A 24,654-nucleotide genomic window follows, 5' to 3' on the forward strand; every position below is an offset into this window, starting at 1 on the left:
AGGCATATTATTTTTTTTTCTTTTTTGTATTTGATAAAAATATCTGATTCTCCAGAAAGCAGTAACATTCTTACTTCGGTCCAAGCAATTTTAATTCCTTCTCTTGCCACATAGACCCATGTATTTAATCAATCTGTACTTACTTGCTAATTGATTAACTTATGGGGTAGTTTTGCAATGGCCATATCGATCACATAAAGCTGTGCATGTATTTCGTGGATGGAATGAACCATAATTGTAGGAAATTTTACCACAAATCTTGAACATTTGCGGAACCAAATCCATAACCTAATCCCAGCCTTGGTAACAAATTATGCAAATGCGATGAGATGTGATGGCACTGTTGTGTTTCCGAATGTTTTGTATGTAGTGAAGTTTAGATGCGTTGTTCGACCTAGCTAGATGTGTACATCAAAGTAAAAACCCAGTACACATTTTTTTAAATACCTGAATTGACATTAATTTACCTACTTTACCAAAACCATAGATGAAACATACTCCGTAGTTAGTCTATTCCAAAACTTGAACACAGCTCTCATTCTCCTCATCTATGACACAATTTTCAACCCGATTATCGAGAACTTTTATACCAATAAATGAATTTCTGGTCTTCTTTCTTGAATTCAATAATATTCTTGAACCGTAAGCTAACCCGATAAGGAATAGTTATATGTTTCTTTGAAATTGATACGTCACACTTATTTCATAATTTAAAATTTTCTAAGCGCAATAAAGCATAGATTTTTGAACAAAACATTTAAAATGTATCATAAATTCATCATTTTGTTGAAACTTTAAAAAACTTGCCATGCGGTGGAGAATCCATTTAAAATCATAAATAATAATGTAAACATTTAATTTTGACAGTTTCAGTAGACCTTTGAATACAATTTTAATATTAACAGCTGGTTCATTAAAAGTAGTGTAAAATTATCCATATGGTCGAAATGTAAACAAAATTGCAGAGTGAACTTTAAAGGCCTCTGGGGCAGAGCCCCAAGGAAATTTACCTCGTTTCTATTTTGAGGGCTCACCTACAGACCAATACATTTCTTTAGATACCCCTACCAAGTTTCTACGCCCAGCCGTTCTCTGAAATTAGCTGTGACAAAAACCTCGTTTTCCTCCATAAGAATAACATGGGATGGGAATTTAAAGGCCACTGGGGCAGAGCCCCGAGGGAATTCTCCATGTTTCTCTTTTGATGGCTCATCTACAGACCAGGACCTTTCTTTAGACACCTCTACCGAGTACGCCCAGCCGTTCTCTCAAAATAGCTGTCACAAAGAAAAACAGTTTCAAATTAATATATAGATTACAATAAAATGTTACAGCATTTTAAAATTATGCTTTTAATTGTATATTAAGTTTCAGAAATTAAACAAAATGGTGAGATCGATCGATTCATCCCTTCTGTTTTGATCTCGTCAACGATCCGCATAGCCCTCATGAGTAAGTGTAATGTTGAGTTAAGTAAATTTTTAAAATAAAGCTCAGTATGTCTTCGCAGTATATTTAAGAACGTTTTTTTTTATCTGGTTCATAAGATAAGGTAGGCTATATAAATCAATAAAAAATTCACAAAAATACCCCCGCCGCAGCAAACCTGCAGAATAAGCGAATTTCCATTTGCCTGATTAGGTTTTCACTTAAATCTATTTAAAATACATGATGTTTAACGAGTATCATGTAGGTTTACTGCTAAGAGAGGGTAGTAAGTGTGTTTTTTTAGTAAAATATTAATGGCTTAGTATGAAATAAATACTTTTGCTAAGCATAGTCAAAATATATCCATGAACAAGCAAACAACAACAGTTTACTTATCTTATAATTTGTCTGTTACTTCAAAAATATAGGTTTCATATTTCATTTAATAGCACAGTAATAATTTGTATGTGGCCGTTATTCAGTTTATTTTATTATATAATTACCTTAACATTAAACACTCTAATGCCGATCGATTTGTCGTGTTTTACGTAGAACATTACTAACAAATTATGATTGTTGTATTATAAATAACATTATTCATGATAGCACGTTTCAGTTTTATAGTAAAACTAGCTGTACCCGCGAGCTTTGCCCCGTTTAACTTCATAAGTAAGCTCGTTCGCATGGCTCAATCACGTCCTGGTTTAAGTTGGAGCTCGTTCGCTGCGCTCACTTGCCTTCAGGTTAGCTCGTTCGCTACGCTAACTCGCCTCCAGGTTGAAGTTCATTCGCTACGCTCACTCACCTTTTGGTTGCAAATTAGCTGTTGTCTTAATTACAAAAAAAATAGTGCTGCACCCTGTTGGTAATCCTTGTAACTTCAATGCTATTGAACATCATAGTTCAACAGAACCAACTTGTTTAATTCATTAATTCCTTTTAAATATGAAAAATCATAAGGTTAACATGGGAAACTCCAGAGCCACTGGGGCAGAGCCCGAAAGCCCGATCAGAATAAAAACTACTTAGTTTCTTATTTAATGCTCAATGAATCGGTATACAGCCTTCTAGGTAAATGGGAAGTGGGAGAATTAGTGATGAGTGAGTCAGTGAGTGAATCAGTGAGTCAGTGAGTCAGTGAGTCAGTGAGTCAGTGAGGGCTTTGCCTTTTATATATATAGATATTTATCTGTTGACCTATTTTTGATGTAGAGGTAGTTATTCTAAAAATCACCATAGACAATAGTTTATTTAAAATATATTTTACTGTAAGTACACAATGTTTACTTTTGTCAAATTTACCCTCAATAACCAGCGTTTGTAGATTCACATTGCTTACATTTTGTTATTTTAGCCACATGGGTGTATCGTATGTGATACAATCCAATATTCACTAAAAGCCCCTTCATATTGTAAAGCCCGCCTAGCCAAGGGTGCATAATTGCCATCCCCTCTGTCACTAGAACACCCCTAGTTTAATTTGTTGGTAAATAGAGGAAATTTGAAATTCAAATTATAGTTTTGGCTAAGGCCTATGGATTATAACTAATCCCACTCCGTTCCAGTAAACTTGAAGCATAATTAAGTTTGTCAACATTTAGGATTAGGGGTGCAGTTATCAGGGCACTAGGGTGAAGGGCTGACTCTATCGAGGGTACACTGCAGGCTGTTTGTGTGAGTCAAATTTGTTTGGAAGAATCTATTTCTTTCTTAAATCTCTGCTAGTACTTTGTAAACAAGTTTACCATATCAGTGTTGAATAGGGGGTTTGTCATGAGTATACGTAATCATATTATGCAGCAAACTTTACTGAATAAAACTATAGATGCTAAAGGATGAGAAACTCGTTAAAATTTGTTTGTTTGTCTAGGTTTATGCAAAAGTATGAATATGTCCTTTTTTATGTGTAAGTAAAAAAAATAACACCACCTCTATTTCAAAATCCCGTTCTACACAATGCTTTCCTTCGCTTTTGTGGATACATATTGAGGAAAATAAATTGTAGTATGTCATCAAACAGTTTTTATTCTATCACATTCAACGGTACAAAGGTAAAACTCAGTTCCAAGGTGGTCACTATTTACAGTCTATTACAAAAATACAAAATTGGTGAAATTGAACAACAGGTAAAGGAATCATGTCATACAACCAGGCTGCATTACAGTACTTTCAGTTGACAGTAATGCGTTACTGAGTGAATAATTACTAAACTGTATTGATGACTGTGTATGCCTAGAGAATATCTGAGGTACTAACAGAATGTTTTGTTATTTGCATTGAGTTGTGTTCAATAGTACGGTAATTAGATTTCTTCATCATGCAAATATTTTTAATTAGGCCTCCTGGATTTAAAAAAATGAACACATTTCTTGGTAAAAGTATTTTCTATACTTTCTAGTGGAGAGTTTATTATTACAAAATAATTAACTAAAATTGATCATCAATGGTATTACCATTCATAACTTGTTGTAATATTTGCTTTTAAAGCAACATATTTACAATTTCCTTAATTAGGTTTCAGGAAAACTAAACAAAGTAATATGTATTACACTCACTAAATATTTTTCCCGTTATAGATGTATGTATAAAAACTCTAAAAGTATTAATTCTATTCCAATAAAGATGTAAAAAGTTTGTTAAGTGTGAAATGCACTGCAATTGTTAATGTCTTATTTTAACAAATTTCTAAAAATAAACACTTTAACATAGGTTTTTTATTGATAAATAAATTAAAATGTACATAACGCTCTTAACTAAGAAAAATAATACTATTTATTGCTTTGGCGATATCTACAACTAGGATATGTACATCTCAGATATGTACAAGTAGGATATGTACAAGTATGTAGGCTATGATAAACTATTATATTCAAGATAATTCAAAGTCTTAGAATAGCATTTAAGTCAGTCTTATAGATCCATTTAAGTAGAACATTCAAAGAGTACAACACACTAGACAGCAGTCAACGACTTCAAGCATATTTATATGCTTGAACATTAATATTACACACTACAGATACACCTAACCTAATACAACATTTGTCGGGACTTGTTTTCCCTTCCATTTGGCTTTTAAAAAATCACGAGTTTTAGGCTACTAGTCATATATTTGAGACGGTGATGATAAGTTATAACGCATTTCATTATTGATAAATTGTGTTTTTCGAGCAATACTTTTTTTTAAATCTAATTCAGTGAAAGTAACATGTATTTCATCTACAGGGCAGTAGTCCTGATTAATACAATTATTATACCCTTAGCAATAGGGAAGTGCCCCTGAACACCAGGTAAAATACATACTCTGTTCAGGGATTGTATCACTAAAAAGTGTAATAAATGTATAAATTACAGTTTTTTGATATCTCATAAATGAACATCCAGTAAATTTCTTTTTTTTTATTTCATATGCATAATGCATTATCTATTACAATATTCGTACAGCATGTTGTTGTTATTTTCTTTGGTCAGTACTCAGGTACAGCCTCAGCTAGGCCTGCAGTATGGTTCGCTAGCAGGCGAGGTGGTCCTGGGTAGCCATCATGTGGTTCCCTTGCACACTCCTGGTGGTTCTCCTCTACCATTGGCTGTCACATGATAGTTATGGTTCGGTTTGTGGTAGATGGTAGTGTGGTGGTCATTGTAGCTGCTGAACGATGTCATAGTCCGTGGGTGTCTAGGAGGTCTCTGTATCCGGCACTTGCTGCCGTCGGAATATACACTCTCCTAAAAACAGTTATATACAAAATTTAGTAATAATTTAAGATTGAAATATTTAACGTCAAAATATTATAAAGAAGTAACTCATTAACACCCATTACATGAGGAGTAACTCATGAAAGTAATACTCTTATCTTGAAAACACTGTTCAACTATTGCTAACGCTAACGACTTTTGGATTGTGAAGTAACATTCCCTCTATACGGATTTTGTATTCAAATTGAACACCACTAAAAGAGTGTGCTCATGTACAAATTCCAGTTTCTCCACAAGTTTCTGTTACTGTGATAGTTTATGTGTCATTCAACATGCTGCATGTTACAATAAGCTGTTTTCTTTAGCTTGGTTAGGAAGTTGGCGACTTAAGCATAGTCTGTTGGGGCTCAATTCAACTACATTCAATTTACTCTTAAAGTAGCTGCAGATTTAACATGGGAAAGGGCTATCTACTTATATCAATAATCAAAATTTATTACTAAGGTTTATCTAAACAAATATCGTGTAATATTGCTGATGTATTTTACAATCAAATATAAATAAAATTCAAATCATGTTGTAGGTTTGTGTGTTATTAGACTCACTTGTGGCCTGATGAGTGGCGTGGAGGCAGAGCTTCGTCGGTATCTAGGAGGCTGTGGTGGCAGTGATGGGGGTGGTGGGGGAGGGGTGTCTAGCTGACTGCTCTCTGTGTCTCTCTCTCCGGCGTCTGACAGCGCTCTACGTCCGTTCTGGGGGATGACCAGAGTCGCTGGCACCCCCGCACTGTAGTTACCTGTGCAAAAATGTCACAGCTTTAAGCTCAATATTATATGTACAATAAGGCAGTATTGTTAATAATTTTACTTTGTAATACAAAATTAAGCATATATATTTTTTTTTCTTTTTGTTGTTTTGTAATAATTAATGCAACAAAAGAATTGTGATTATATTTTTTTATATAAAAATATTTGTTGATTATAGCTGTCAGCTTGAATTTTGTAAACGAATATGCAGTATAGGAGCTATCGCCATTGTTTACAAAAACAAATATTCACAACAAAAATTTTCTCTATGATGTTAATACGTCTATGGTAGACTTATTTTCTAGTAAATATTTAGAACCGCCATTAAGATTAAAGGATAAAAATTATAATCTTTCCACAAATTACAATCCGCATACTGAATTGTGCAAAGGGTTTTGTTAATGCATGGTAGGTACTAAGTTTGATATGCAAGGTTATAATAGCTTACCCTTAATCCTATATCCTCTGTCACCAAGTAAGTAATAGTTATCAGAAAACACTCTTCCGTCGTAGTAGCCAAATGATGTGTAGGATGTCTCATTGTCGTTGCTCCTCTTTTGGTCAGAGTCCTAAAAAAATAGTTTACATTTTTGAACCAATTTATTAACACTCCTAGGCGATCAGACGAAAGCACTAAACAGTTTTTCTATATTTATAAAAAAACGCTCAATATAAATTTTGGTTGTGGAATTATAAGCTTTTTAGTCATCAATAATATTGTAACTAATACAACCTACTTGAAGTTTGGTCCAGGTACACTTAGATGAACTAAGACAACTTATATTGATAGCATAGAAGTAATACCTTCTAAAGCTACGAATAGCACTACTAAATCAGGATTAGTCATCTATATATTTAATATATCAATCCATTACACAGGAATAAAAGAAACAAAGCAAGGACCATTTAAGAAGAGCAGCATTCTGATTGGTTTGAGGGAAGACTGACCGGGGAGTGGCTGTTGCTGGACGGCGGCAGTACCAGGGTGGTCGAGGCGTACGCCGCAGACGTCTGGCTGGCACCTCCCACCCCCTTGAACGTCCACAAGGAGCCTCGCTGTAACATGTTGACCTCAGCGTAGTCCTCGGCAGTCTGCGGTACCTCGCTGTACAACTGACACTTCTCATCGACCTCGCACTTGCCTCCCTCTATCCACAGGTTGGGGTCCGTGGCCAGAGGGTGAGTCAGTCCACCCACTGTCAAACCTTTGAACCCCAGAGGTGTGGTCAGCACGCCCGCGTTCGATCGGGAATCTGCAAGTTACATTTGTTTACTGGGTAAAGGTACTGTGTAGCTTACCGTTTGCGATAAATTTAAACTATACAATATCATATACAAGGATCGTTTCTAATCAGAAGTACACTTATTCAGGTTCATTATAATGCTATTATCACAAGAAAACTGGCAATAATCTTGCAGAGAAGGCTGCTAAATTTCGCCACTAAATCAGTATTTCATTAGATAAAATACTTTAAATTACCACAATTATTGATATCAAGAGAAAAAGTAAATGTAATATTATCCAATATATCCAGTACCTGGTAAGTAGTCCTTTTTGTTAATTTGCTTTTTCCAGAAATACAGCATCGAACTGAAGAGAAGAACCATGACGGCTACCATGGAGCTGAGTAACACTATAAACCAAGTCTCGGAGAGAAAGTCGAAACTGGCCATCTCCATACTAGGCTGCACTCCCACTGGTTGTCTGTAATGAGTAAGCATTCGCTATGAGTTGTACCTAAACACTACTTGGTCTATTGGATTTTACTACTAATTTAAGTTTAAAAATTCGTATTTTCCTATATCCACTGAAGTGGTCATTACCTGGGGTGATTGAGCAGCCTGGTGGAGGGGTCCAGTCGCAGCGTGGCGGGAGCGCTGTACGGTCCCAGCCCTACCCTAGTGGCCGCCGCCGTCTGCACGGTGTATACCACCCCTGCGGTCAGGTTGGTAAGCAGTAGTGACGGTGTCGCGGCACTCACTGACACATTGCTCAGCACTCCCATCGTGCCTCTCACCACGACCTGCAGAAATCGATCACAACCCTGTCAAAATGGTGGTACGACTAGACTTGCTAGCAGCAATAATATGATTGCCTGCTGTCAACCATTCAGGCAATATAATTTAGATGGTTAAATTAACTCTTAGTTTAACTTCATCAATTTTTTTCTTATCAGAAATATAAGGGATAGTGAGAAGATTCTAAATGTTTTCCGAAGACTTAAAACTCAGAACTAATATTTTATCTAGCTTGTTCTTTTACCTGGTATGACTTGATAATCCCGTTGTGAGAGGTCTGAGATGGAAGTTTCCACTTCAGGTACACAGCACTAGTGTTGACCAGAACAGCTTCAATGTTACTTGGTGGCTCAGATGGGACTAAAAACAAAAGGAACGTTTTTTGGTTATAAATACGGTGTTGTAGAATGTAAAGTGAGACAGTTACATTTTTACTATATGCTGTTGCTGGAATAGATCATAGGAAAGATATCTATACCTATAATATAACGACATCATCTATTCGTGAGTAGGCCTTAGCAAATTTAAATTGTTGAGGAACTTGAGTTATATTTAAATAAAATACTCTAGACACTTCACAGACTTTGAAAACCTAAACATCAAACAACAACAGCAAAAAAATCCTTTTCCATGTCCTTTTACATGTCGTACAAGTGAATGAATACTTTACAATCCACATATTAGCGTAACTACGGTGTTGATTAGTCTCAATAACGTTTATACCAAATTGAATTGTTAATATCGTTAATTCCTATACCCACCATCCTCGAGAGTGCGAACTGTTTTTGAGTTGGACGGTCTTCCATCTACTAGCTTGTAAAAGGGTACAAGGAAGAACTGGTAGCGCGAGTAGGGTCTGAGGCCAGTGACCAAGAATCCTGACGTGTCGCCGGTGTGAAGTACCGTCAGCATGGTGGTGGAGCGCGCGTGAGGATCCATACCACGGGAGAAGATCAACACGCCTTCCACGTAGTCACTGCTCAGGATCTAAACATTTAGACATCGTGAAAGCAAACTCCTGATTTTAAAATGCTGTTATGATCGGTACGTATACGGCTTATTCTGAGCAAAATAAAAATAAATTTCTGAACCAAAGCACTAAAAGAAATTATATTTCGACAGGTCATGCTCAAACGTAATAATAATTTTACAGAAAGGCCTCAATTTTTAGATAATACTTTTGTAGTTTTACGAAGCAGTTTAACGCAGCCAATTACACAGTTTTTTTTTCGTTTAATATACAGCAGATACACACCTCCCAGCCCAGTCTGACAGAGGTGGACGAGACGGCTTGTACGGAGGTGAGCTCAACGACGTGGCCGGTGGACAGACTGGCCCTCGCCTCCTTTACAGAGGAGTCCACAGTGGTGTTGGACAGCAGGAGACTGGCAGACGGTGGGGACGCGGATGATAGACCGTGAGAGTTCTCCGCTCGGACTATGAACGTGTAGGACTCATTAGGCTGGAGGTAGGCCTGCGTGTAGGTGGGACCTGGGACTCTCCTGGCCACTACTACCCAACCACCACCACTGTGACCTCCACTCACCGACCTCTTGAACATTTCAACCTGGAAAACAAATTAGTGTTTTATCAGAAAAATTATAGTTACTTATACATCTGAAAATGGTTTGTCGTTCAAAATAATAAACTATGTTCTTGTGAGCAAACTGTCCTGATAGTCTATTAACCTTTTAATAAAACAATCGTGTTACAACATGTTTTATACCTGATAGCCCAGCAGAGAGGAAGAACCGATCTTGTTGTTCCTGGTCCAGGATATAGTGAGGCTGTTGTCGGACGAGTTCACTAGTGTAGGTCTGCTAGGAGGGCCCGGTAGTGTGGAGGGCTCCGGACTGCGGTAGAACGGAGCGTTGGGGTTGGTACGGGGCTCTAGTGTGAGAGTGGAGCTCCATGTTGCCTTCCCACTACGAGAGGATGCCACACATGTGTACAGTCCCTCGTCACTCGCCACTAGGTCTGCAAAGTGTAAGTAATTAACATTAGAGCCCTAAAGAATCTCTGTCATTCATGGACGATAGTAAGTATAAAAACCAAGATTTACTTATAAGTATTTTAAGATGTACAACATGGCAGTCACGTTCAAATAGTCTACGATAAGCTTAGTACTATTAGTAACAGTACATTACTCAACCTACTGTGTATTGCAAGTGTCCCATCGTCAGACAGAGTGACCTGAGGAGTTTCTATGGTAACGGGGATGCCGTTCTTGTACCACGTGATGATGGGAGCAGGGTCTCCAGAGGCGTGACAGGTCAGGATGCCCGGGGTGTGGAGGGGCAGAGTCTGGTTGGAGGAGCCAAGCTGGATGATGGGAGGAGGGTGATCGTCAGGTGAGACGACGGTGAGGCGAGAGGTCCAGGAGTCAGAGCCAGCAGCGTTGATAGCACCACACATCACCACCAGGCCGTTGTTTCTCTTTTGGACTCCCTGGGCAAAAGAGGGGGGTGGTTAAAAACTTGTTTGCACACAATTGATTTACTTTTTTAGCCACCGAATAGGTAAATGTCTATAAACATCTTTCTTTATATTAGTATATTTTATTAATAATACTCTTTCTGATAGTCACTGGACAACAAATATTACTTTTTAGCTTTCGAGGTTATTTGCATAACCATTAATAAATAGGTTATGTTCTTTTGTATAACTGATTGTGTTTTTATGGAGTAGCCTACTTCAAACAAAGGAGAAGTTACATCCTAGTAAAAATGCTAAGTAGGCCCTATTTAATCAATTAGTAGACTTTTCTATACGTAAAACGTACTAATATGTACAAAAATGTGTTTAATCACGTGTAAATACGTATTTTTATCAGAAAGAAATTTCACAATAATTTTACTTTGTGACAAGACAATTTACGGTACCTGGATGGTCAACGACAGTGACACCCCCTCGTGGCTCTCGCTGGTAGTCGACGCCACAATCTGTCCTTGCTCGTCTCCGGGCATCAGCAACGTGTGGTTACCCTCTATAAGCCAGAACAGTGTCGGAGTTGGCTTCCCTCTCACCCCGCAGAAGAACACGGCGTTGCGGCCCTCCTCCACTGTTAATTCCTGTGGCCTAACCAAAATCACCGGAGGAGCTGTAAGAAAGATTTGTCTAAGTTAGTTTAGATTGTTTCAACATAAGAACATACGAATGTGCAAGTGTTTATTATGAGTAATCAATGCATTTAAGCTCTTCAATGCAAAATTACATTATATTGCATTATGCATGTTATTAGGGGTTTTAAGTGAAGACCCTATTAACAAATAACCCTAAAAGTCAAATAGATACGAATATTGTGTTAACACGTAGCCAATGCATATCTTAGTCTATTGCTGGAAGGCTACTCACAGTGGACGATGAGCATGGCCGAGGCGGTGAGACTTCCTACAGCGTTGTCCACCTCACAGCTGTACTCTCCCTCGTCCTCCTGAGTGACCGCCTCCAGCCGCAAACTGCGATCCTCCAGTACATGGACTCTGCCCAGAGGCATGTTGCCGCCGCCAGCCGTGCGTCTCCACAGCACGTCCGGCACAGGGTCTCCGCCCGCCTCACAGGAGAACTCCACACTCGCTCCCGCCACTACCACGGCATCCTCAGGCACCCGCACTAGGAACGGTTTCACTGAAATGCCATACAATTAATTATCTGTAGAATTTGAAGTGACTAATGGCTAAAACTAATGACTGAAACCATCTTGGTGTTTAGCCTACGTTTTGTTTTTAAATGACTTTTCAATTCTTTGTTTATAAATCTAATTGTTTTCAAAAACTTACCGTGAACTTTAAGTTGTGCAAGAGCAGACTCTCTCGCCCCAACAGCGTTTTTGGCGATGCATTGATATTTCCCTTCATCCGCCTTTCTTGCATTTTGAATAGCCAAATTTCCTCCATCTACAATTTTTAATCTAAAATACAAAAATGTAATTAGATTGCATGAAAACGGTTTATCCACCATATAAAGTTTAGTAAGATAGTTATGTTGGGGGTTAACAAAACTTTATTAATAGAAGCCATATACTTACAACCGTAAATCAAAAACGTTAGTATAGTACTTCAAAACAAAATGTAAATACATTCCCGTTAGAAGCTTTATTGAACTGAATGCTATTAACAAAATGTAATATTGTAATTTTTATGGGACTATTGTTGATTACTTTAAATCCACATACTTACCGTACTTTTTGAATATAATGCAATCACTGATAAACGATACTCTGATAAGAAATTGTAAACTGGGAATCGCTTGATGATGAGGCAATTTGCTTTTATAACATTATTTTATTTACTCTAAAACCTAAAAATATTGTTTAAATAAAAAGATTAAAAGTTTGTTACATATCATCACGTACTTTATCTGTGTTCAATAGTACACGAAAATAAATTGTCTATTAAACAACTGTTGAAAGTTAAATATAATTGATAGCGTATATGCAGTACTTTACCTGTCAGAGGTGTCCACTTCCAAAAGTACACCATTCTTTTTCCAGGAAACCTGCGGCTCCGGAACTCCCTTGGGAGGACCACACTCCAGCAGCGCCGTCTCCCCTTGAGCAACCCTTAAGTTTGACGGCTCCACACGAAACTCCTCCCTCAGCACTAAAGCAAATATAGAAAGCCGTTACAAATATTCAGATAAAACTAAGACTGACAAGGTATATGGTGTTTAACGCAAAACAAATATTACAAAAACTGTGAGACTGTTTAGCGCCAAAACAAGCATTTATGGTGGTATCCCTGTTTTCATTACTTCATTGCCAATCAGCTGATATGCACATTGCCGATCAGCTGATATGCGTTGTTGCTTAGTTATTTATAAGGTTTAATTGTAATGGAATTTCTTTGTAAATAGGACTCAAATCTTGTAATTTATAATTTAATAAGTACTTTTAATTTGGGTTGCGTAAAAACACCCTGTAAGTAATTAATTTTTTTTTAATATATTATAAGTGAAATACTATTTAATGTTCTTCCATTCCACTAACCTGTCCATAAAAGGATACAAATTCGACAAAGAATATATTCGCCAGGATATACGATGTGCATTCACATATCTTTTTGTCTGTTCTCTGGATCTTTCAAACGTATAATATCCAACCCTAGTTGTGGTTGTATCCCGTCTTACCTCCGACTTGCAACGTGGCGTTTCTACTGGTCGTGTGGCCAGCGGAGTTGGTCGCTCTGCACCAGTAGACTCCGGCGTCGCGGCCAGGAGTCACTCTGAGGAAGAACAGCGCCCCAGGCAGTAGTACGCGGCTGGCCGAGGGTCGCATAGGGTGGCCATCCTTGTACCACTCTATGTGGGGCGGAGGATGACCGTCGGCGGCACAGTTGAGGGTGGCAGGCTCGTGGCGTGGCACAGTCAGGTCTGCAGGGTGTTCCGTGATACGGGGTGGTACCATCTGTGATCCTGAAACATGACAGAGGCACCGGTAAACATAATGCTTATTTTTAGATTTTCAACGTTTAAGGCTTGATGAAACGTATTTTACAATTTATAAATTAATACCGCTGATGACACTTGATAATGAAAGATATATTTGTTATTAGAAAAATTAATTGATGTTATTTGCAATATTACTAACATTTTGATATCCAGGTTGATTTTTAACGCGCAGCACAAATTAAAAGTACTGTGAGACATATTTTAACGACAAAACAACCTTATATTTTGGTGTCCATGTTTTGCTTACTTCATTGCCGATCAGCTGATATGCGTTGATACAGAGTCATCTATGAGGGTTAGTGTTGTTGGGAATTTATTGTAAATAAGACATAACTTGGTGTTTCCCCAATCTCGAAAAGTTAGAATAGTACTTTGAAAGTAAATCATTGGTTGTATGCCAAGAAAGGTTTGAAATTAAGTTACCAGGTGTGACTACAGTAACTTATAAATCAAATATTATTGATATGATCATATTTTAATTAATTTAATTCATAACAACACTAACCCTCATAGATAACTATGTATCAGATAACGCATATAAGCTGATCGGTAATAAAGTAAAGAAAACAAGGATACCAAAATATAATGTTGTTTATCATTAAAATGTGTCCCACAGTACTTTTAATTTGGGTTGCGCATTAAAAAACACCCAGTATTTACTTATTTTATTTTTGTAATTCTGTAGTTTGTAATTCTAGTAGGTTTTAAGCAAAGGGCCATTATGGATTTTTCTATCCAACTTAACCCTTCCATTAATGGTTTTTAGGAAGCGTTATTAGTAGATAGACCATAAAATCCCATAGTATAAGTAGTATAGATAGTAGATAACCAATTAAATCTTTAATATGCCTATTATTATTTAAAAAATAACTGGGTCCACAATAGATCCTACTTAGGGCCACACCTTCGGATTTGATCGTAAACACTTACTAGCCCAGTCAGTTCAAATCAGTACGTATTAATTTTAAATTTTCTCTATTTTTTAAATCATCATGGATGGCGTAAACGATTAGTGCTAGGCCTGTCTGTATCGAACTATGTCTTTCCGACATAATTGTGTAGAATTGTTGCAAAAAGTATTATATTAAATGCGTTGTAAAGCCCTCACTGACTGACTCACTCACTCATCACTAATTCTCCCACTTCCCATATACCTAGGAGGCTGAAATTTGGTACACTGATTCTTTAGGAATTAAATAGGAAAACTAAGTTGTTTTTATTCTGATCGGACTCTTGGGCTCCGCCCCAGTGGCTCTGGAGTTTCCCATGTTAACCTTATGAGTACTCATATTTAAATGGAATTAAATAATCTTAACAGCTAGTTCAACTAAACAATTTGATTCTGTGATGTTCAATAGCATTAAAAAGTTAATAGGTTTATCAACAGGGTGTAGCACTATTATTTTTTTAGTTTATGACAACAGCTAATTTACAACCAAAAGGTGAGTGAGCGAACCGAACGAACTTCAACATGGAGGCGAGTTAGCATTGCGAACGAGCTAATCAGAAGGCAAGTGAGCGCAGCGAACGAGCTCCAACCTGAAGGTGAGTGAGCGTAGCGAACGAACTTCAACCAGGGCGTGATTGAGCCATGCGAACGAGCTCATCTTGAAAATGAACGAGCATTTTACATAAAACCACATTAGGACAGGACGATGTCTGTTGGGCCAGCTCGTAGATAATATAAAGGATAAGGCCGTATACAATGTAAAAATGATTATATTTCTTTTTTTACAGGTAAATAAACATTAGTATAACATGTTTAATGCTGCCCATGTATTTGTCGTGCAAAAAATGTTGGGAATTAAAATAATGTATTATATTATTAATAGTATTATACTAATGAATATTATTACATCGTCAGGGTTTCGCTGAATACCTATGTATTGAAAGATATTATTGTTTTTTTCATAAAAGATTGTTTTTTACATGACCATTAAACATTGTTGTAGATGTATTAACTCAGAATAAGGATTAATGTAAAGAATATTTTTAGAGTTACATTTTTAAGCCTTTGTTTGGGATATAATTAAACGAAATTTTGTTTTACCAAAGTAAAACATAAAAAAGTAAGTAAGTATTACTTTAGAAAATTGTATGTTTCATTTGTATTCATATTCATAAGGTGATTTTCTTATATTTAATAGTGTAAATATGGGGAATTTCAATAATATTAGCTGTATTTTTGGATGTTTCATCTTATACTAAATAGGTAAAAATGTATAATATACATACGTACTTGATTTTTACTGAACCAGTTAACCAATCATTGCTGATTTAACACTTTCTAAATTATGGCGAAACTCAAACAAGATTAATGTTTGTAGCATGGTAGCATAACGATGAAAAGTCCAGAACTCGAAAAACTATCTAAACCCTTTAATAATATTTTGTTTTAATCAATGTACGGTTTAAAACAAGTTTAACGAAAGAAATCAATGCGATCTTAACAGCATCCATAAACTATTTTAAAACAAGTTTCCTACTAATATTTTGGTTTGAAACTTAGGTCTACATAGAGAAGTCTGAGCCTGAGCTTTTTTCCAACGTGATTATTTGTATATGCCTAATAAGTCAGTAGCTGTTTTGTATCGCAGTCATCTTGATGTAGTTTTATGACAGTTAAACAAATTTACGCCACGCTACACGTTTAAAGAACTTCCCACGCAAGGATTTAGTCCAGAAAACAGCTGTTTGCCGCCAGCTTAATCAAACGGGGTTTCATTTTGTTCTACTGTACTGTAATGAGTTTTTACCGGACACCAACCAGCTGATTTTATTTGGCAATGACTGATTAAAAACTAAAACATAACCTCTCTTTGAGGTTATAAGTAGTGATTGTTAGACCTTTAGTCGGTGGGAATATACAGGGTGTCCATAAAAAACGTTTCAGGACTTTGGGAAATGAATCCTCATACTAAAAGGAAGAAAAACAATTTATCTGAAGGTATGTCCAAAAATGCATATTTACCCAATTATCCGCCATTTTGTTTTTTATACAATAGTATATTACGTTACTAGTCTTGGAAAATAAGTGTTTACCGGACGAGTCCGGTAAAGACATTTTGGACGAGTGACGTACGATAGTTTACGCCATACTACTAAATCTGTTCAAATCCTTATAAATTACCACCAACTAAAGGACTAAAAATCACTAGTCATAACCTCTGAGAGAGGTTATGTTTTTGTTTATAACCACTAACTATTGCCACCCAAATACAATATATCAGCTGATTGGTGTCCGGTAAAACTCATTACAGTACAGTAGTACGCAATGAAACCCCATTTGATTAAGCTGACGACAAACAGCTGTTTTCTGGACTAAATCCTTGCATGTTAAGTTTGTCAAAATAGTGTAGTGTGGCGTAAAAATATTTTTATCTGTGAAGTTTTTTGTTTGATGATTATGAAATTTGGTAACCATGTTAACAACACAAGACCTGTAATATAAAAAATAATAAAGTTGTTCCAATTGTTAATTTCAAAATGGAGGCCGTTTTAATTTTTCTAATTTAAATAACTCGAAAACGGCTAATTCTATGAAAAAATTTCAAGAATACTTTTTTAGCATTTTTAATTTCCGATCAAACGATACCAAGATCAAAAAGATCGGACAAAAGGTAACTGAAATATAACGGGTTTTGTGTAAAAATAAGGAAAAATTAAGCGTTCCCCGACTAACTTTGCCTTGTTTTCACACAAAAACTGTTATATTTCAGTTACCTCTTGTCCGATCTTTTTATCTTGGTATAGTTTGATAGGGAATTAAAAATGCAAAAAAAGAAGGATTCTTGACATTTTTTTATAGAATTAGCGGTTTTTGAGTTATTTAAGTTAGAAAAATCCAAACGGCCGCCATTTTGAAATTTACAATTGGAACAACTTTATTATTTTTTGTATTATAGGTCTTGTGTATGTTAACATGGTTACCAAATTTCATAATCATCAAACGAAAAACTTCACAGATAAAAATATTTTTGTATAAAAAACAAAATGGTGGATAACTGGGTGAATATGCATTTTCGGACATACCTTCAGATCTACTTTTTTCTTCCTTTCAGTATGAGGATTCATTCCCAAACGTTTTTATGGACACCCTGTATAAGGATTTGTACATATTTTTTTTTATTGTTGAGTTAACTTAGAGTAGTATGGCGTAAAACATCGTACGCCACACTCGTTCGGTAAACACCTATTTTCAGGACTTGTAATGTAATATACTGTACTCTCAAGAAAATGGATACCAAATATGCTTGCCCTATTAATAGTTTACAATAGTACTATAGTACTATAGTAGATATTTATTAACTAGTCATTTGTGTAATTTAATAACACAGAGGTAAATTACAGTTAATTATATTTTTAGGAAAGCATACTAAAAGAAAAGTTTAAGATAACTTGTCACAGGTTATGTCTTATTTTCATTGCTCTTACGCGATAAAAAGGTTATACACCAGTGAGCTTATCCATTACAAAAATAGATTGAACAAGTTGGAATTTATCAAGCTAACTAATTATGTTTATGATGTTGAAGAGCTTTACAATTAACACAATCGTTTACAAATATATGTATACAAATGTTATATTAATGTAACTGAGTCGTTTTCAATTGAGCTTAGAAAGAACGCAATACAACAAACAACCATAGCCTACAAGTACTAGGTTAATAATAAATATGTAATTATATTTAGTATCTAGTCAATATAACAGTGTGGATGTAATGTATCGAGTAGTGTTGTTGGAGGACTTTTATTCTATCCGTATAATACCACATACACTAATGGAGGCGATAAGACATTCTGTATTTCAGTATCAAAACATTCTCAACTGAATATTGTTAAACTAAATTTAGACATGTTTTTCAATTTAAACTGTTTTTGACCCGGTAAATATTTGGATGGAATTTGTGTCGTTCAAATTGACAATGAAGATGGTCCATCAGCGAGGGCGCGTGGTGTGTTGCTCGGTTATTTACTGAGGCTGTGGCCCATGACGCGGTTGTATTTTGGCTCTAAACTATGCAAATGCAGCAAATAACTCTCTCTACAACCGTTAATGTGTGCAACATTTACATTGTTGCCTCTGTACTTTGTTGGCTTCACTTTGGAACAAATTAAGCAAGAGTATGTTTTGTATTGTTTTGTGTTATTACTCTTTAAGAATTCCTATTCAAATATGTTGCTTTGGCCAGATTCCAGCTACAGTGTTCAAACGTTACATTGTGGATGTTGAACGGGTTTTCGCCCAAAAAAGTCGTAGGCTATAGCACGCCAAGTATAATTAAAATATCTAACTAAGACTTTATCTCTATTTTTCTTGGCTATTTTATTTCTAAAAATTAATGCTAAATAGAATCAAAAAGTAAATTAACTGGAAAATGATGATTCCTAAGTTTCCAATATAAGCTCATTTCAATTGTACATTGCAATTCTACATTGCGTACTCGGAGTCAATAATCCTTCTTCTTACGTAAAACAGCAAATATCTTTTTTAGTTGTAAATATGTTGATAACAGGTTGAATATTCTTTACCAAATGCGTACCACAACTCCAACTAAATGGATAATGAACCAACATGTTCAATTTCATAATCAATAAAACTCACAAAGTCTGAAAATGTATACATAAATAGATATTTTAATGATGCAAGGTAAAAAAAATACTTTACTTTATATCGAATTATAATTCTCACCTTCTTAATTAATATTCTGCACTAAAATAAATTGACACACCTATCACCCATATTTACACCGTTGTCTACTCCTTCTGATGAGAGAAATGACGTTAAAAATAAACAATCAATACATACAGTACTTTTAGTTGAATTCATAATTCGTATCCCCTATGAAATAAGTTTAATTTGGTAAGTTTAATTGGGTTATTAGAATTCTTATTGTTTCCTAAATCCATGTAGCATTCCTAGCCTGGCGTTGAGTTAAAGCTCAAAGAGACGGCGACTGCAGCGGCAGACGAGGAGCCCCACAGGTAAATTAAATTATCAGAGTGAAGAGCCAAAAGCCAATATTGTTTGAGCGCCGCGCCGCGCCACCCACGCTACGTTCAGTCTGACCACAGCGTGAGGTAATCAATCGTAGGCCGAGTAGACCTCTAATCGAATGTTAAGATATGTTCACGTGAAAATTACAATATAACGTAACTCACGTATGTGTGTTTTTAAGAGTGTTGTAAGTACGTATACATGGATACTGTACATGAAAAATTATATTGAAGAACAATTTCATTCGTTTTTCTCGTAGATCATAGTTTATTACATTTTCTAACTTGCTTAATGTTTAATGTTAGCTGTTACAGTAGATTGAACAAAGTGCATTTAAAGTCAAAAGATTTAAAAATTTCTTTAGAATAAAATCCAAATAAAACGTCATGCATAGGTTATAGTTATTAGGGTTCCTAACATTGACAGATATAGTATATAAATTATTTTATAATGACTAAAAGACTATATTACAAAGATAATTTAATTTATGCTCCAAGTTGATACAACAAGTGGATTGCACCTTTTTTTTATTTTATATTCAATTTGAAAGGAATATAACTTCCAGAAAATAATAAATAAATTATTTAAATTAATTTAAATCAATTATTACAGCATTTATACCAATTTACAATAGCTCGATTATGATGAACCACTCTTAAGCTTCAAACTAAATCAGTCATTACACTTACTTTATCCTTCTAAACTTGACAAAAATTCGCCCAACTAAATATTAATTATTTTACAGTATATTTAGTCATCGACAAAGAGACATTTAAGTATAGTTACTGCCACGGCCTGCAGTAAACGAATTTATTCTCTAATACGTCCAAACATGTTGCAATTCCCTTGAACACGTTATTAGGGATTGCGTGTCAGTTTAACTAAGTGAGATTCCATTTTCGCAAACTTTCATCAAACAACATTAGAGATGACATGAGAGCAATAACAACGACACCGCTGTGCCAATATCACGGCTAAATAATCTCTCTTATGTAACTACAGGAATTTGTACGGAACAAACGACAACAGGCATTATATTAGTCCTTTGTTGATGCATTCTATATTACCTGGCTTGAATGCTTTCTCAAACAAAGGTGAGTTTGAAATTGGAGTTTGCTGTCTGACAACTAAATTATCTTTGGTTCAATGAAACGGAACTTATCCCTTTATGTTTGCGTTTGTTGTAAGGTCTTCAATTGTGATGGATTTATTATTTCTTGATTAATTTGCTGATGAACAATTTTTAATTGATATTAACATCAATATAAGCTTTTGCTTAGTTGAATCTCAAGATGAGATTTTTTATTTATTAACTCTTTTCTTTAGTAGGATAGATGATGGTATATAAAATAATAGTGTTATTAAATCAATACAATCTCTATTTAATAGTTTATAGTTAATATAACTTTTAACTAAAACGTCACAGTATTTATAATGTCTAGCTTTTACAATATTTTATACAAATCCCCAATAATAGCACAAACTATTAAATGTCTATATAAATTTAAAATGTCAATCAAGTGTCCAAAACTTGAATCTCGACTTGTATGTTTAGTTCTTATATAAAATATAGTGTTCTATTGTTTTCAGTGTTCATGTGATTTCCGATACACATCAATCCTCAAAGAGACCTAATAGACTCTTAATACGCTCAATACACCGTAATTGTAATATATATATACAGGGTGATCAACTCAAGGAGGCCACCATTGGGATATCGGAAACGATAAGAATTAGAGAAAACTTTAAATGGGGGACATTCCTTTATTTTTTGTGGCAGTTTAAAATATGATTTGATTTTTTCGAAATTCAGCCGCCATTTTCCAAAATGGCGGCCAACTTTGAAATTTCTTATGGAACACCCTATATTTTATCATGTTTTCGGATAGAACAGGCAATTTAAAAACTTTTTTATTCTTGGCATTTTTTCGATAAACTCACTCGTTTAGGAGTTACAGCCTATGGAAAAATGACTTCCGGTGTACATTTTACATCATGTAGCTCCTAAACAAGTAGGTTTATAGTGAAAATTCAAAAAGTAAATGAGTGAAATAAGTCTTAAAATTGCATCCATATTCCAAAAAGACCAAAAAATACACAGTTTTCCACTTTTCAAGTTTGCCGCCATGTTGGAAAATGGCCGCCATTTTTTAAATAATAGAATTAATAGTTTTTAACGAATTTTTTGGTCTTTTTGGAATGTGGATGAAATTTTAAGACTTATTTGACTCATTTACTTTTCGAATTTTCGCTATAAACCTACTTGTTTAGGAGCTACATGATGTAAAATATGTACACCGGAAGTCATTTTTCCATAGGCTGTAACTCCTAAACGAGTGGGTTTATCGAAAAAATGCCAAGAATAAAAAAGTTTTTAAATTGCCTGTTCTATCCGAAAACATGATAAAATATAGGGTGTTCCATAAGAAATTTCAAAGTTGGCCGCCATTTTGGAAAATGGCGGCTGAATTTCGAAAAAATCAAATCATATTTTAAACTGCCACAAAAAATAAAGGAATGTCCCCCATTTAAAGTTTTCTCTAATTCTTATCGTTTCTGATATCCCAATGGTGGCCTCCTTGAGTTGATCACCCTGTATATAAAACCATTATAAACCAGTACCAGTAAATGATTTTTAACGTTATCTTACCATGATGTTATGTATTTAAGATCATTACGTCTATTGCAATACTTATAGTTTTAGAGGGTTCTACTATTTTTCTCATTTTAACAGATTCGATGTAGTTGGTACACCCATATTTAAATATGATGGAGCGGCTTTTAACATTAAAAATAATATTTCCTGGTGGTGGATTTTAAACATTGGTGGTGGTAATTTTTTTAACTAACGAATTATTGAAAAGGCTTTAATCAGAGTATAAGGATTTTACCTATGAATATTAAAATATACTATTTAAAAAGTAAGTAAATTGCACGTTTGTATGTGAGCCTTCCTTTTATTCAACAGTTGTTTCTGGAGTAGAGTTTGCACGTTAAAATTTTTTGAATAAATACTATTTTCAGCTTTATTCAAGTAATAGTTGTGTTAGTTTATGTTTCTGTCATTTTCTTAGAGTAATAAATAAATTATTGGGTAATAATACATTATTGTAATTTATAGAATAACGTAATTTTACTCTTGAAATGTGAGATAAAATATAATTTGAATTAGGTTTAGTTTGAAAAATACCACATCCTCTGTCATTGGTATGGCATCATTCCATTGTGCCTTATCTATTTTGTATTATCTAGATATTTACTTTTTAAAGTAGAGGAAGCTTGTGAGCAGCCTCAATAACAAGTAGGCTAATTATATTTCTGTTGGATTCTGCAAAATCAAAATTGGTTATTATTTTACCTAAAAATTTTGAATTATCTGATGGAGTTCTAAAATTTTGTATAACAATCTATATCTAAGTATATATATATATATATATATATATATATATATATATATATATATATATATATATATATCTACTCACCAGCATTATATCCAATCGAAATCAACGCACATAGCACTACAAAACGCATTTTACACAGCTCACACACGTATGAAAACACACTCTCTTCTCCACATAAATTTGTATAAACAGTAATAAAAATTATTTACATCAACCATTTGCAGCGTAAAGTGTCACTATAGACTTGATTCAAGATAGTTTCAAGTGTGTTTTATCTGACACTTGTAACTGTTGTAAACACGTGATGGTTTGTAAGTTCGCTGACAGCGGCATGTCTCTCTCACTCCTACTCTCGGCACCGCGGTCCATGCCACACTGAGGCTGCCAGCATCCCATTTGAGTCTCGTGATTAAGGGGGGGGGGAGATCATCCACCCTCCCACCCTTCACTCAACGAATAGCTAAAGCGAACCGAATACAGACAAAGCTATAAAAATGAGTAAGTGTAATAGAAAAATGTAAGCCTACTTAAAACATCAAGGGTCTTGATAACAAAATTTACTTACAAAGGAATAATTCAGTACAAGTTGTGATTTTAAATTCCATAGCTTATTTAGCGTGGATGTATAAATGGCACTAATGTGCGTTTTAAAATGTTGTGACTATATGATAATTACAAATCCAAAAGTCAATATAAATGGTATCCAATGGAAATTGGTGTGTGGCTGCTAATAACAAGTAGTGTTGTCCCCCAATTTCACTTCAAAACTTTCTCCACAGATTGACAAAGTTGCTGTTTTATTGTTGTGTCATTAGATTTAATATGAATGTAATAGGTAAAACATAGTTTGAGTATGACATTTTATTACTAGGTGTTTTTTGCGTTACAGAGGTTAGAATTAGCCTTTATGTAGTAATATTCTTGTTTACAACTCTCACGTGTTCTGACTTGATCCTCTAGGTACCCAGGTGATTATACTACTCGCCTTAAACCAGAAGGTCACTGGTTCGATTCCAAGTGAGATAATTGCCAGATCCTTGTCATTTGGCTAACAAAGGTGATACATAACAAAAAAAATCATTTTGCGTAGAAACACACACAAAATAAAAAGGTAGACTAGATAGTAACAGGGCCAGGAGGAGCAACCGCTCCTCTACAAAAAACGTCTAGAAATACCAATTCGTGGACAAATAAAGAAAATCCTAAGCCCGCTGTTTTAAATCATAAACAGTTCGAACAGGATACTTGATTCCCGTTCGTGGGACGGGCTCGCATCTAGTCGTAATTAAATGTCTGTGAACTAACTGAAACAGATATTCAATTAATGCCCTTGCTACAAAATACACACGATTACAACTAATACTGTGCATTGCTCTCATGAGTTGAAGTAATGTTTTTGCGTCGATGACTACGTGTACAATGTTGCAGTACTGTATTGAGGTTTGTCGCCGGACCAGGCCTCCCCTGCGAGAGGGGTTGCTTGTGTTGCGTCAAGTTACGACCACAGGGTCACTTTACGATGACCAGTCCGAGATTTAGCACACTTCGTCCTTACCCTCGGTAAGTTAACAGTCTAAACACTCGAGTGGGGTTTCATTGTCTCTTTAGTATTATGCTGTATAATTGACATGCGTTATAAGTTTATTTTATGCGTTAGTAGTTCGTAGTAAGACGCTTCAAACTAATGTTTTGTATGTATGCTATACGAGTATTCTGAAAAGAGCTTAAAAAAACTAAAATAGTTGGATTATTTTTTACAGTTGAATACCAGAGTTCAGTGTCCAGTGCTTCTTTCCTCCAAATATTGCAATCATTATATGTTTATCATATATTTTTTATCATGGACATATCCATGATCA

General features: G+C 35.2%; 2 protein-coding genes across 2 annotated transcripts; both read right to left on the reverse strand.

Moving 5' to 3' along the window:
• Nucleotides 1–4,869: 4,869 nt before the first annotated feature.
• LOC128999168 (uncharacterized) lies at nucleotides 4,870–7,304 on the reverse strand. Its single transcript, XM_054425559.1, has 5 exons — nucleotides 7,289–7,304; nucleotides 6,876–7,180; nucleotides 6,376–6,496; nucleotides 5,727–5,917; nucleotides 4,870–5,151 (listed from the first exon to the last, which is right to left on the reverse strand). Exons 1-5 carry the CDS (start codon nucleotides 7,302–7,304, stop codon nucleotides 4,966–4,968), a joined length of 819 nt encoding a protein of 272 aa, XP_054281534.1. The 3' UTR covers nucleotides 4,870–4,965.
• A 59-nt stretch (nucleotides 7,305–7,363) lies between these two features.
• LOC128982373 (roundabout homolog 2-like) lies at nucleotides 7,364–23,009 on the reverse strand. Its single transcript, XM_054401333.1, has 13 exons — nucleotides 22,877–23,009; nucleotides 13,074–13,358; nucleotides 12,394–12,547; nucleotides 11,726–11,856; nucleotides 11,301–11,573; nucleotides 10,829–11,046; nucleotides 10,103–10,394; nucleotides 9,673–9,923; nucleotides 9,202–9,513; nucleotides 8,708–8,933; nucleotides 8,191–8,306; nucleotides 7,752–7,951; nucleotides 7,364–7,632 (listed from the first exon to the last, which is right to left on the reverse strand). The coding sequence occupies exons 1-13, from the start codon at nucleotides 22,923–22,925 to the stop codon at nucleotides 7,446–7,448; spliced, it is 2,694 nt and encodes an 897-aa protein (XP_054257308.1). The 5' UTR covers nucleotides 22,926–23,009; the 3' UTR covers nucleotides 7,364–7,445.
• Between the last annotated feature and the right edge of the window lie 1,645 nt (nucleotides 23,010–24,654).

The sequence above is a fragment of the Macrosteles quadrilineatus genome, unplaced genomic scaffold (genome assembly GCF_028750875.1).
Source record: "Macrosteles quadrilineatus isolate MER2022 unplaced genomic scaffold, UCM_ALF_1.0 Scaffold_1__1_contigs__length_201487025, whole genome shotgun sequence".
NCBI classification, from domain to species: Eukaryota; Metazoa; Arthropoda; class Insecta; order Hemiptera; family Cicadellidae; genus Macrosteles; species Macrosteles quadrilineatus.